The sequence below is a fragment of the Choloepus didactylus genome, chromosome 7, assembly GCF_015220235.1.
Source record: "Choloepus didactylus isolate mChoDid1 chromosome 7, mChoDid1.pri, whole genome shotgun sequence".
Classification (NCBI taxonomy): Eukaryota; Metazoa; Chordata; class Mammalia; order Pilosa; family Megalonychidae; genus Choloepus; species Choloepus didactylus.
In genome coordinates, this window is record NC_051313.1 from 50,877,693 (window position 1) to 50,892,999 (window position 15,307).

The 15,307-nt window shown below is 32.8% G+C and overlaps 1 protein-coding gene across 4 annotated transcripts in view; it reads left to right on the top strand.

The window, feature by feature from the left end:
* ASCC3 (activating signal cointegrator 1 complex subunit 3) overlaps positions 1 to 15,307 on the top strand; it is a 415,044-nt gene that overhangs the window by 270,703 nt on the left and 129,034 nt on the right. For 2 of the 4 annotated variants that reach the window (XM_037842528.1, XM_037842527.1), the window contains exons 18-22: positions 2,090 to 2,254; positions 3,267 to 3,353; positions 4,209 to 4,385; positions 8,416 to 8,641; positions 10,216 to 10,370. In XM_037842528.1, the coding sequence (XP_037698456.1) occupies positions 2,090 to 2,254; positions 3,267 to 3,353; positions 4,209 to 4,385; positions 8,416 to 8,641; positions 10,216 to 10,370 (810 nt within the window). Of the gene's footprint in view, positions 1 to 2,089; positions 2,255 to 3,266; positions 3,354 to 4,208; positions 4,386 to 7,036; positions 7,116 to 8,415; positions 8,642 to 10,215; positions 10,371 to 15,307 lie in introns of those variants that run through there. The other 2 variants (XR_005217810.1, XM_037842529.1) reach the window with 2 other exon arrangements.

Sequence of the window (15,307 nt, forward strand, 5' to 3'; positions counted from 1 at the left end):
GACTGAGAATCAGATGCATGGGGTAGCAGTTCTTCCCAAGAACTTTATATTTGTGTGGTCCACATGGCTTACAGATTGTGGGATCTTGTCTGTTCTTTAGAACTCTGATTTATGCACTATAAATGCTGCCTAATTACAGATAAAATCCTGTTGTCTAATGAAAACATTATTTCTGGTAAGACAAAATCCACAGTTGATCTCAGAATTATCTTTTCCTCCGCTTATTGTTAATTGTGTGTGTGTGTGTGTATGTGTGTGTGTATACATATATATTCCACTGTGTTATCAATGCAATTGTGAATCTTTTTTCTTTCATTTTTTTCATTTCCTATACAGTAGATTTGACCATGGGAAAATTGAGGCTTAAGGGAAAAAAGAAAAGTAGCAGCAGCCGCTGCGACTAGTTCTAAAGTTGTTAATCTGAAATCATTAGGTTTCTATACTTAGATTTACTCTAGATGGGATTCAGCTACCTTTCTTGTTCTCATTTGAAACATATGCTAACTCTTCAAATGGATGTCTTCTTTTCTATAACAGCCAAATTGTTCTCAAATATAAAATGTAGGGGCATTTTAACCTGTGACTTTACACATTATAAACAATATGGCACTAGCTATTCTTATTACAAATAAGGACTTTGTGAAAACAGTCAATGGCACTATGGAAATATTCTGATCAGGTAAAGAAAAACAAAACACAACATGTATTTTCATAGGCTAAGCCATCTCAAATCTTGGAACAAGATAAACACATCAACTGATTTTTAAGTACTGGGTTAATATCAGAAGTCGTTTTTATATAATTTTCCAGTATAAAAAAAGTAAAATTTTTGCCTTTTGGTTTTACTACCTTCACAGTTCAAAGAATCTTAACTTTTTTTTTAACTTATGCATTTTCACTTTATTACTTATATGAATTTGTAGCCATAAAACTCTTGTGAACTAACACAGATCAAAGAGTTTAACATATTTTAATAGTTTAATAATACATGATTAATAAAATGTTTTCATGAGATGAACCTGTTGCATACAATATAACAGCTCAAGCAAATATTTAAGACTTTTTGTATTTTTTATGACTCTTGACTCCATCATAATTCCCTACAGTCATTTCCCTTTGCTTCATTTTTCTGATTTTTTATTTACTTTAGCTATATTTTATGCATGAATAACTTGCTATAAAATTCTGAGTTAAGACAAATGGTGAAGTATTTGTTAATTTCTGAGGTACTGTTAGACTCTACTCCCTTTTAAAGATCATATTTTACTTTATTACTTATGACCAAAGAATGGAACTCAGGACTTGGCATGCATGCATGTATATGTGTGTGCTTACATTCATACACACATACACACACACACACATCATCGTAACAATTGTTTGTTAATGTCTTGTTAAATTTCATAATTTCTGCTGAGAAAAAGACTGTAATAAAAGTAGTAACTTTCAAAACTATTCAGAAATTCATTTTTTCATGCTTTTCCTTTATTATTACTAAAGGCAAAGAGGGTTTTCCCCATTAGCAATTATGAAAACTGCTAGAACACTAAAGCCATACCTTTGAAAAGATAACTGTTTTTTTGTGTGGTTTTTTTGGCATATCATCAGTTTGACAAAGGCAAGCGTCCTAGGTACATGTATCATTTCTCCAGATTATTGATAAAGTAGGAGTATAGTTTGATATTTTTAAATTCCTATTTATTTTAATGTGAGAGAAGATAATGATTTTTTTTCTTTCTTACATCTTATTTCTTATATTAATACATATATTTTTCCTTATATCTTATTCCTTTTGTAATGCCTCAATGATTACAAGGTCTTGTAAGAATTTTAGATTGTAAAATATTGTTGATATATGAAGATGATATCTAGATTGATGATTTTATTGAACTTTTAAAGGTTCCTTTATTTAATGGCATAAAACTTTTAGTTATTTCCTAAATTTGTAAAAATGCACTTCTTTAAAAATTGTAATTAAAATAAGTCTTAAAGCAGCAACAAAAATTTTAATTTCTACAAATAGTTATATGTTTTTAAATGGTGACTTTCTAAAGAAAGTAATATTTCAGTATTATATCTTTTCCTGTAGATGGACCCAACATTAGAAAAGCATCGAGAACAGTTAGTCATTGAAGTTGGGCGAAAACTAGACAAAGCTCGGATGATTCGCTTTGAGGAGCGAACTGGATATTTTTCCTCAACTGATTTGGGTAGAACTGCCAGCCACTACTATATTAAATACAACACCATTGAGGTATTGTACTAAGTTGAACAAATGCAATAATACGTTTTTTATTGGATGCAAATATTTTCTAGACTTCGAAATGATTATTAATGGAAAATAACAAAGGCAGCTAACTTGGAACAAAATGCCTTTATCTTACATGAATTCAATGGTGCATACTCAGTAAAGACAAGAAAAAAATAAGATTTGAAATATTAAGGTTTGAAATATTAAGACTCTCTAACTATCTGTAGGCACACCCAAGCAGTACCAAATCTACTGCTTGGGTGTGCTTACCAAGGAGCAGACATCCAAGGCTAAAACAGTCGAAGCATGTTAGTGAGACCTATGGAATGAATACCCAAATGATTTTAAGTGGGATATCCTAATGATATGCTTGAATAAAAATTTGAAGAATTAACTGCAGATTATTGAGAAACATTGGCTAAGCAAGAATTAGAGGAATAAAAGCTCAACTTAGCTGTACTTCATGGGCATGCTAAGGGATTTGCAAGAGTAATTTTGACTATACAGTTTTGCCCTTGCCTGTTGCCTTAGAATGTAATCCTATATAAGATAGGATGCCACTATAATATGTACATTTGTTGAGTATATGCATGACTTCATATGTGTTTATATATCCACCTACATATGTTTTTGAGTTTTATATGATCTATGACCAGCTTAGTATTGGTTAGTGGTACACATTTTCACAGGTCCATACAGAAAATGAGCAAAGACCAGAATGTTATGACGAACATTTTGAGATACCTAATGTAGTTTAATTAATTGATTTTGTTTATCTTTTTGCTTCTAAACATCTTCCCTAGCTAATTATGTTTTAGGAATGTTTTTCAGTCTTTGGTAAATATGAAGATATTTATTAAGCAGTGATTTGAAATGGTATGCCACAGACATTATAACTATTCATTGTCTAGGGCTCAAATTTTCTTTAAAAATGTATGCTTTATAGTCATGTTTTTAATTTAAAATATTGTATTCAATTTTATACTTTAATCAAATACATTATTTACTTTGGTAGACATTTAATGAACTCTTTGATGCTCACAAAACAGAAGGTGATATCTTTGCTATAGTCTCCAAAGCTGAAGAATTTGATCAAATCAAGGTAAGAATACTTGAAGCTTGAATCAAATGTATATAACATACATGCATTTTTTTCATTTATAAAAGCTATATTTAATTGTTATTCCTGATACAATATAAGCTGTATGACACTTTACATTTGGAGGAACAACAATGTTCTTCCATTTGCAATATCCACTATCCTACCTTATGATACAGTGTTATACCTGGCATCATACTTTGCCCTGTACCCCAAATCAAATATAATTTAAATGGGTTTTCCAGTAATGAAACTATCAGAGAATATAGTATGTAGATTTTGATTTATTTGCAGTATGAGGTTCACTGAAGAAAATATAAAGGACATGTATGATTCAAACTTAGTGATGACTATTTCTGTACTAGTATTATAATATAATCTTATTAATAGTGAAAACTTTAATTCTTTGAATCATAGTACTTCACAGTTTTAAGCTATGAATGTGTTACACTGTAAAAAATATGTAACTATTATGAATGCATTTGAAGATAATTTAAGTTTGCCCTAAATCCAGTTGGGCAGAGGTTTTACTCTGGTCAAATAAAAAATGAAATCTCATCAATTGAAGGATGGTAAGGTCAGAAGATTTAATTTTTGTAGAATATCAAATTTTTGTATGTCAATGGCAACTTTAGTATTGGTGATGAATAATAAAATGTAATTGTATCAGCCTCAAGACAGTTTCATATTTTATTTTATTGGCTGCATATGGAAAAGCTATTATTTAGCTTCACAAAAGGAAAATGTTGAGTTATAGCAAAGAGAAACTTTCAAAAACATGGGGTGAGGATTAATTTCAATAGAAAATTTTTAGTAAATCAGCCCACATATTCCTATAAAAGCAACAATTTTTTCTAGGTCAGAGAAGAGGAAATAGAGGAATTAGATTCCTTACTGAATAATTTCTGTGAACTCTCAGCTCCTGGAGGTGTAGAGAACAGTTATGGAAAAATAAACATCCTACTTCAAACTTATATCAGCCGAGGAGAGATGGACAGTTTCTCCCTTATATCAGATTCTGCATATGTGGCACAGGTAAAAATTGTCCTCCCTTCCCATTTTCTCTTCCTTGTCTATACCCAGAGACTCAAAGAATTAACTCATGCTTTATTGTAAATGTATTGCAATTGTGACATGCTACCAAACTACCTTCTTACCTAAATGTGCTCATCTTTTATGCAGTCTGTGCTATTAAATCAAGCTTGGGCTTGGGGTTAGGATTGGTGGTTGTTTCGGTTTTGTTTGTTTGTTTGTTTTTTGTTGTTGTTATTGCTACTGATTTCATTGTAGAGTTTCAAAATATTTGTTATTTTTTAAATCCCGGTTATCTGTTGTGGACACTGTTACTTATCAGATTTTTTTTCTGCTTTAAATCATACAGTTCATTTATTTTATTTAAAAGTGCACTGATACAAAAATATTTCAAGCAGAAAAAAAATGTGGGACCTTTGTAGCTTTTCCCAAATGTTAGAAAAATGAACAAATCTTTTTATCATTAAAAAGAAGCTAATACCCTCTCTCTCCAACTCTGCAAACAAACTCATTAACCCTCCCTACTATGTGGGACGTGTTTCCCAAGGTTGTAACTCTCACTGGGACTGTGGGACATGACTTCCAGGGATGAGTCTGGCCCTGGCATCATAGGACTGAGAATGTCCTCTTGATCAAAAGTGAGAAAAGAAACGGAACAAAATAAAATTTCAGTGACTAAGAGATTTCAACTATAGTCGAAAGATCATTTTGGAAGTTATTCTTATACATTATATAGATACTCCTTTTTAGTTTTGAGTGTATTAGAATAAATAGAAGGAAATACCTGAAACAGTTGAACTATAATACAGTAGCCTTGATTCTTGATGATGGTAGTATAACTATATAGCTTTTATTGGGTGACCGTTTGATTTGTGAAAACTTTGAAACTGACACTCCCTTTATCCAGTGTATGGGCAGATGAGTAATAAAATATAAAGACCAAAAAAATAAATGAAATAATAATTGGGGTTGGGGGGGTGAGGGGTATGGGATGCTTTGGGTGTTCTTTTTTCTTTATTATAATTTTTTTTATTTTGAACTAATGAAAATGTTCTAAAATTGATTGTGGTGATGAAGGTACAGCTATGTGGTAATACTGTGAGCCATTAATTGTATTCCTTGGATGGATTATATGGTATGTGAATATATCTCAATAAAATTGCAATTAAAAAAACACAAAAAGTCCTATTAAATACATTTTATATGATATATTCAATATGATTAGACTCAGATTTTTAAAGTCATCTTTCTCCCCTATTTTTGATATTTTAAATTCAAGGATTGAAAGAATATTTTTCAATCAACTATAGTTCATTAAATTTATAATTTTTAAAAAATAATATTGTGTAAAATGTTTTAATATTTATGTTTTCATTTTCAAGCCCTTGTGTGACATAAAGTAGGTCATTTTTTGTCATATTTACCTTTCCAATGAAAGGTTTCCCTTCCGGATATACTTGTGTTAAAAAAATTTTTATCATGGTGACATAACTATAACATAAAATTTTACATTTTAGCCATTTTTAAGTCTACAATTCAGTGACATTAAATTTACAATATTGTACTAGTATCACTCAGGTTTACTTTTTAAAGAAAATATACTTTGCTTATTAAGAATTCCTTTTTCATTATTTTTCATTAATGAGTCCTTTAAGTTAAGGAAAAATTAAAGCTTAATCTTATTTGAAATAAGGAAACTATTCTACTATGTGCTTCATGATTTTAATTTTGTTCAAAGACTTAATATAGAAAAAGTATGTTTGTGTTAAATAAATTATTAACAGCCATGAGTACTCAGGAGTACTTCGAAATAACTGTAAACACCCATGAACCAAGATGTACTGGTAAACAATTTGAATAAATGCAGTAATTTAATCAAATTACAGGTGATGATATCATATTATAGAAAGTGAATACAGATATGATGAAAACTTTTTTTGCATCTTGGAACATATGTGTTTCTGCTATAAAAGAGCAAATTCTCTAAACTCTCTAGCTTCTATAGGCATCATTTCTAACTTCCTTTGTTTTATCTGTTTTTCTGAAAAATAATGTAGCATTGTCATTTTATATTTTTTAATGATTTTATATTGAAATAGTTAATGATTTACCTAAAAGGCAAAGCTTTACCGGGTTTCAAAGAATAATCTGACAGAGTTTAAGCTTAATTCAAGATTACAAAAATGCTATCAGAGACTGATACAGAAATTGCTTTGCAGTATAAATTTTATGGTTACTTCATGACTGCTGCCCTGGAAGTTGACTTCAGAAGATTACCTCAAAGCATCTTTAGTTTTTCTTAAATAGCTAATATAGATTTATCATCCTTGAATACATAACTTATTCTTTAGCCTATATATATAAATAGAATAATATATGTAGTTTAAGCCATTAAATAGTACCACAAGCACTAACCCAGCTCCATATAGATGGTACTTCTAATTTCTTAAGCTTTCTTCTCTCAGCCTCTAAGGTAAACCCTTAGCTCAGTTCTCCTAGGGTTTTATAAACAAGCCCATGTTTAGTTTTTCTAAACTGTACGTTACAGACTTTGATCATTATCTCTAGCCAGCTTATGTCATTCCAGATTAAAATGTCCTAATGTTTGTGTCTTATCATGTGGGATCTCTCCTTCCATTTCTTTTGGCTTTTAGGGAACAATTGTTGATTTTGAAATTTGAAAAAGTAACATGCTCTGAAAGACAGAAAAATTAGCCTGACAGTTTTTTACAAGAACAAGTGGGAACGATATGAGAAGACCTATTTGATAGGTACAATAATTGAAATTTTCATTTTATTTCTCATTCCTCAGGCTTTAATAAGACCTATCCTGTCATTTTTAATGGTATCAGAATTTTCCTTCAGATTACTAAATACCTTTTTTGCTAAGTTTCTCACACAGAAACAAAATAGTCAAATTTATCAAAAGACAAATGCACATCTTATATAAAATGTAACCAAAGCCCTTCAATCTTGTGGTCATTTTTGACCTCAGAATTTTAGACTAAATCATCTCTTTGCCATTTGAAATCTTTACTCTTTTTCATCTTTTTACAATTTTGACCAGATTTAACTTTTCGAATTCAGATGTCATTAGATATTGGAAAGTGTCTCAAAAATAATAATTTTTAAACAGATCTTCAATAAACCAACCTACATGGTTAATGATAGAGAGAATGAGGCAAAACAAATGGGAAACTACCTATAAAGGTGTGGGGGGAAAGGCTTCACTAGTTGTTACTTTCTCTGTCTATTAATGAAGGTATCCTCAGACTACTGAATTTATAATCTTTTTTAGAGTTAATTTGGAGTCATTTAGACCTGGTTTGAATGAAGGAAACTCTGACACCAGCTGTATGTATGATCTTGGTCAAGTTATTAACCTCTCTAACTGCTGGTGTCTTCATCTATAAAATCATGATATCAGTACCAATCAAATTCAGTTGTTGTAAAGATTAAATGAGATAGTTAATGTATGTAAAGCAGTTCACACATTGCTTGGTTTATAAGGAGCCATTAATATGGATGGGTGGCTGCTCTCATCAACATTTCTTTTGTCATCATCCTATCACTAATTTTTCTCCCTAATTAGATCACAACGTCTTCCTTATTTCTCCTCTAAGTAGCCTCTTAAATGTAATCATTACACCATAGACTCAGGGACATCTTCTGCTGTCTCTTAGTTCATGATGACCTCAGTAGCCTCCTCAATACTTGCATGTATCCTCCTCAATACTTTCATGTATCCTGTCTCTTCCTACGTCATCCCTTTTGAGAGGGAGTAAGTTCTAAAAACTTGGTAATAAGGCTACCTTCTGTTATTTAAACAGGTAATATCATACTTCAGATGTGAGTTTTCTTATGTAGAAATAATAAGGATAATTAAGGTCATATGAGAATAAATGTTGCCCCCAAATTAAAGGATTCATCTGGACTTAATGCTTCTTTTGAAGCTGAGTCTAAATAATAAATTTATTGACAAATTTAAAAGCACATGGGACCTAACCACCAATCCTCCCTTTTTATTCTTCAGAATGCAGCTAGGATTGTCCGTGCCCTTTTTGAAATTGCTCTGAGGAAACGTTGGCCTGCCATGACCTACAGGCTCCTGAATCTTAGTAAAGTCATCGACAAGAGGCTTTGGGGTTGGGCTAGCCCTTTGAGACAATTTTCAGTCTTACCACCACATATTCTTACAAGATTGGAAGAAAAAAAACTTAGTGTGGATAAGTTGAAAGACATGAGGAAAGACGAAATAGGTAAGAAGGAAGCAAAATTGTTTGACTGTATTTTACTGGATGTAAAAGAAAAGTATTGTGAATTTTCACATCACTAGGGTTAAGTTTTACCATTTTTTATGAAATTTGTTTTTTATTTATCTATATTAAAGTAGAAGTCTTTCCAATTTTGTGAAGTTACTTTAAAGAGTTAGTAATTACAATGCAATTTAGATTGTCCAACTCTTGAGTAGTTTACAGACAGAATCTTAGATATAAATGATGAAGAATTATTTACTGAGGTTTATTCTCAGTTTTTATTATTTTTATTATTAAATATTATATTTAATTCATTTCAAATTTTTGCTCTACATATATATATATAAATATATACGGCATTACACCCCTAAAAAGTGAACATTAAACTCTACTTTTCCAGAGTTTCTTAATGAGCTTTATCTTCAAACCCATATACATCTTTCAACCCAGCTGGTGTCATTGTGTACATATCATTTGATATTCTGCTTTTTTCACATAATATTGACAAGTTATTCATATAAACTTTCCATGTATCTTAACAATTTATTGGCCAAATATATTATCCTTTGATTAGGTTTAGGTAATATTTCAAATTGTGAATAAGATAGACATTACAGAAGAAGGAAGTAAAGCTGAAAGAAAATGAAGGGGAACATTGCTCCTGGAAGAGTGTCCAAAGATGTGAAGAGAGGCTCCTTGTAGAGAAGAAAGAATACTTTTTCCCTATGATAGCCTAGAAAGAAAGGAAATACCAATAAAGATAGAAATTGGGGATATTAACAAGGGAAGTTGAGGGGGCTCACATCGGGATAACATGTACATATTTCATCAAAATAAGGAAGATCAACTTTAGTTTCAGACATGGGTAAACATAAGACATTTTGATTTATCCGTAAGTGTTCTTTTAAAAAAATCTACTTTGAGGAACCAAGCTATACAGGACAATCTTGATCATGAGATAAATCTATTTTCACTCAGTTTCTTTGACTAGAGTAGGGAAATGTTTGTAGTTAGTCACCCTTTTTGGTCCCCCATACACACTCCCATGCATATCTGTATGTATCTGTATCTGTAGTCTAGAATATGATCATTTATGAAAATATATTTAAATGGTTAATTATTTGCTAGATTTACCATATTTTACATTTTATCTTTAGTTTCTGGAAAAGGGAGTAGATGGTGAGTTGCATTTGTTTCCTCTAGTTCATGGTTATATACAGCCTGAATAAATTAATGACTTCACAAAATACTAAATATGTCTGTATTGTATTATAAATTAACTAGAAGAAAAGTGACTTTGTTTATGGAATTTTAAACACTATCAAGTCTCAGTGATTTTAAGAAACCTATTAAGAGCTAAAGAAATCTTAATGTTGGTTTTCAGAGCTTTGAATTGCTAATTCAAGTTAACTATTGCAAAATATTCAGACATGCCAGGTCAAGAATGTCAGCTATTCTACATAGCAAATCATAAAACAAGCAATGAAATCACATTCTCTGAAATCCCGTTGAAAAGTCAGATTATATTGCTTTTTTCTGTCTGGACACATTTCTACCATGTGATGTATTCCTTGCAGGTCACATGTTGCATCATGTGAATATTGGGCTGAAGGTCAAGCAATGTGTTCATCAGATTCCTTCTGTTACAATGGAAGCATCCATTCAGCCAATCACAAGGACTGTCCTCCGAGTGACGCTCAGCATTTGTCCTGATTTCACATGGAATGATCAGGTAGAAGTGGTACATACCTATAACTATGTTAAACAAAAAGTTCTGAACTGCCTGTACACCTCCTTAAATCTGTTCCCAAGGCATATATTGCAATCGCCTAAAAAGAATATATATTGCTTTCAGAAGATACATTTAAAACATCACAGTCATATTTACTGTCATCCTCAAGAAAAACGTGTCATCTAATATATTGATAATATGTCAACCAGTGAACATCTAGGAAACCTAAATTTCAGCATTGCATAATGTTTTGTGGATTCAACTCCATAGCGACATTGCCATATGAGTTCTATCTTCTTCCCTGTTTTCTTTGTTATACTCATTATTGCTCTCCACTGACTGTCATCTTATCCTGTCAAAAGTCAAGATTCTCCATGCTAAAAGAGTCATTTCTTAATCCCGATGCTTCTCAAACTACCATTCTCTCCTTTTCTTTTCCATTAGTCTTAGAGAAGGAATATTCTATGTTTTCCTTCATTTCCTGGTCACTGTTTCTTTCCTGCTGAGACTACTTTCTCATTGATCACCAAAGGGTGCCTAGTTGCCATAATAAATGGCTTTTTCTCAATTATTTTATTCCATTTCTCTGAACATTCAGCAATATTGTGTATATAGTTCTTGAAAATGTCCTCCCTTGGTTTCTGTCTTGTTCCTATTTCTCTGTTTATTCTTTTGTTCCTCCTTCAGTACCTTAGGTGTTCATGTGAGGGTGTGTGTGTGTGTGTATTTAAAGATCTTCTCTGGATTGTCTTATACAAGTTACTATGTTAGAGATTGTAGATACAAAGAGTAATATTTGAGTCCTGATATTCAAGAAGCCAGTGAAAGAATACAAGTAAATCAGTTATTGTATATAGCAATGCCTATTTTATGTATATTATAAGGTTCTAGTTAACTGTATTATTGATATATATATATATATCTGTATATCTCTGCATTATCTGATATCAGTATATGTTTAACATGAATGAACTTTGTTCAGAAAAGGTTTCTAAAATTACTCAACCATAGTCCTAGCCCAGTTCTACCGTTGGTCTTAGAGAAATAAATCACCTAGCTTTTAATTCTTTTAGTGTCCTCTTCTGTAAATAAGTATAATAATAATTTATCTTTCTCATGGAATTTCTGTGAGGATTAGATGGAATATAGTATTTCTGTAAACATAAAAGTTTACATAAAGTCTAAAATAATAGTCACCCATAAACTCATATTTCAAGTAGTATATTTAACAGACTTTTTTTTCATTTTTATTGACATATATTCACATCCCATGCAGTCATACAAAACAAAGCATACATTCCATTGTTTACAGTACCATTATATAGTTTTGCATTCATCACCAAAATTAATTTTTGACATTTTCATTACCATACGCACAAAAACAATAAGAATAAAAACCAAAGTGAAAAAGGGCAACTAAAGTAAAAAAGAACACTGGGTGCCTTCCCTTTTTTTTTTTTCTTTTATCCCCCCCCCCCCCCCATTTTTCTACTCCTCCATCCATAAAAAAGACAAAGGGGAGTGTGGTCCATATGGCTTTCCCGATCACATTGTCACTCCTCATATACTACATTTTTATACAATCATCTACAAAATTCATGTGTTCTGGGTTGTAGTTTGATAGTTTCAGGTATTTACTGCTAGCTATTCCAATTCATTAGAACCTAAAAAGGGTTGTCGTATTGTGCGTAAGAGTGCCCACCAGAGTGACCTCTCGGATCCTTTTGGAATTTCTCTGCCACTGAATCTTATTTCATTTCCTTTCACATCCTCCTTTTGGTCAAGAAGATGTTCTCCATCCCACGATACCGGGTCTAGATTCCTCCCGAGGAGTCATATTCCACTTTGCCAGGGAGATGAGCTCCCCTGAGTGTCAGATCCCACGTAGGGGGGAGGAGGGCAGTGATTTCACCTGCCAAGTTGGCTTAGCTAGAGAGAGAGGGCCACATCTGAGCAACGAAGAGGCATTCGGGAGGAGACTCTTAGGCACAATTATAGGCAGGCCTAGCCTCTCCTTTGCAGCAACAGTCTTCACAAGGGCAAGTCCCATGGTAGACGGCTCAGCCCATGAAACCACCAGTCTTCTGTGTCTGTGATCACATCAGCAACCATCGAGGTGGGGAAGCCCAACATCCCTGCATTCTCCACCAGCTCCTCAAGGGGGCTCTGCCTATTTTTTTCACTGTTTTTTTTTAATTACCTTTTTTTTAATTAACTATATAAAAAAAAATTTTTTTAAAGATATACAATAAAAAAAACATTACAAACCATTATAAGGGAGTAAGAAAAAGACAACTAACCTAAAATAACTACTTTACTTCCAACATGTTCCTACTCTACCCCAAGAAAATAACCTAATATAGCAACATTTCTATGAACTTGTTCCTACCATACCCATCTGAAATTAACAAATCATAGTCATTTCTGGGCATTCCCAGAATGTTAAATTTACCTATGATAGCGTATCTGTTCTTATTGGGTTATCATTCCCCCTCCATTAATTGCTCTCTATTGCTAGTTTCCCTACATTCTACATTATAAGTCATTTATTTTACATTTTTCAATGTTCACATTAGTAGTAGCATATAATATTTCTCTTTTTGTACCTGGCTTATTTCGCTCAGCATTATGTCTTCAAGGTTCATCCATGTTGTCGTATGTTTCATGAAATCGCTCCCCTACATTCTACATTATAAACCATTTATTTTAGGAGTGTATGTTTAACCTCCAGGTGTTTGTGAATTTTCTTAGTCTCTTATGGTTATTGACTTCTGATTGTATTCCATTGTGGTCAGAGAATGTGCTTTGAATAATTTCAGTTTTTTTTAAACTTATTGATGCTTATTTTATATCCCAGCATATGGTCTATTCTGGAGAAAGTTCCGTGGTCACTAGAGAAGAATGTGTATCCTGGTGATTTGGGATGTAATGTTCTATATATGTCTGTTAAATCAAATTCATTTATCAGATTATTTAGTTTTCAAAATCCTTATTGGTCTTCTGTCTGGTTGATCTATCGATAGGAGAGAGTGATGTGTTAAAGTATCCCACAATTATTGTGGGAACATCCATTGCTTTCTTTAGTTTTGCCAGTGTTTGTCTCATGTATTTTGTGGCACCATGTTTGGGTGCATAAACATTTATGATTATTATTTCTTCTTGTTGAATTGACCTTTTTGTAGTATGTAGTGGCCTTCTTTGTCTCTCCTAACATCCTTGCATTTAAAGTCTTTTTTATCTGAGATTAATATTGCTACTCCTTTCTTTTGGCTGTAGCTTGCATGAAATATTTTTCCATCCTGTCTCTTTCAATTTCTTTGTGCCCCTGTGTCTACAATGAGTCTCTTGCATGCAACATATTGACGGTTCATGTTTTTTGATCCATTCTGCCAATCTATATCTATTAATTGGTGAGTTTAATCCATTTACATTCAATGTTATTACTGTGAAGGCATTTCTTGAATCAGCCATCCTATACTTTGGTTTATATTTGTCAGATACATTTTTTCCCTCTCTCTCTTATTGTCCTTTAATGAACCAATATTGAATCTCTTTAGTACTGAACCTTTCTACATCTCTCCTTTCTTTGTTTCTCTGTCGGTAGGGCTCCCTTTAGTATCTGAAGTGGGGAAGGTCTTTTATTAGCAAAATCTCTCAGCATTTGTCTGTGAAAAATTTAAGCTCCCCCTCAAATTTGAAGGAGAGCTTTGCTGGGTAAAGTATTCTTAGTTGGAAATTTTTCTCACTCAGAATTTTATATATGTTATGCCACTGCCTTCTCGCCTCCATGGTGGCCACTGAGTAGTCACTACTTAGTCTTATGTTGTGTCCTTTGTATGTGGTGAATTGCTTTTCTCTTGCTGCTTTTAAAACTTGCTCCTTCTCTTCAGTATTTGACAGTCTGATTAGAATATGTCTTGGAGTGGGTTTATTTGGATTTATTCTATTTGGAGTTTGCTGGGCGTTTATGCTTTGTGTATTTATATTGTGTAGGAGGTTTGGGAAGTTTTCCCCAACAATTTCTTTGAATACTTTTTCCAGACCTTTAGCCTTCTCTTCCCTTTCTGGGATACCAATGACTCTTATATTTGGACATTTTATTTTATCTATCATATCCCTGAGATCCTTCTATTTTTTTGTTTTCTTCCCCCATTCTTTCTTTTGTCCTTTCATTTTCTGTTCTGTGGTCCTGAGGTCACTGATTCGTTGTTCAGCTTCCTCTATTCTTGTACTATGACAGTTTCTTTTATTTCCGTAAGATCATCTATTTTTTGTTTACTCTTGCAATTTATTCTTTATGCTCTTCTAGGGTCTTCTTCATGTCCTTTATATCCTGTGCCAAGCTCTTCTTCACATCCTTTATATCCTGTGCCATGCTCTCGTTGCTTGTCTATAGTTCTTTGATTAATTGTTCCAAGTGCTGTGTCTCCTCTGATCTTTTGATTTGGGTGTTTGGGTTTGGGTTATCCATATCATCTGGTTTTTTCATATGCTTTAAAATTTTCTGTTGTTTTGGCCTCTTGGCATTTGCTTTGCTTGATAGGGTTCTTTTAGGATATGTAGGATTATACAAAGACTAATCTCTGATTTGTCAGACAGCTTGGTGGCATACACTTTCTCTGACTAACCAGCAGATGGCGTCCACGAGTCACCTATTCCCCTCAAGTCAGTTCTCCCCAACTTTGTCTTTGTGGTGTGTGGGGGTCTGATTCTTGTGGGGTCCAGTTGGTGCACCAAGTTATGGTGTGTTGTTCGTGCTGTCCGCCGTGAATGTGGGGCATGTATCTGAGCAGTTAGGGAGGGAGGGCAGCTTTAATAATCAAACCTCCCAGGTGTTCCTGGAGATTTAAGGCTGTTGCAAGAGTCTAAACCTTCATTTCAGTTTTGCCACAGATTGTCTCTGCAGCTGACTCACAAGTCCTTGGTATTGATGTATG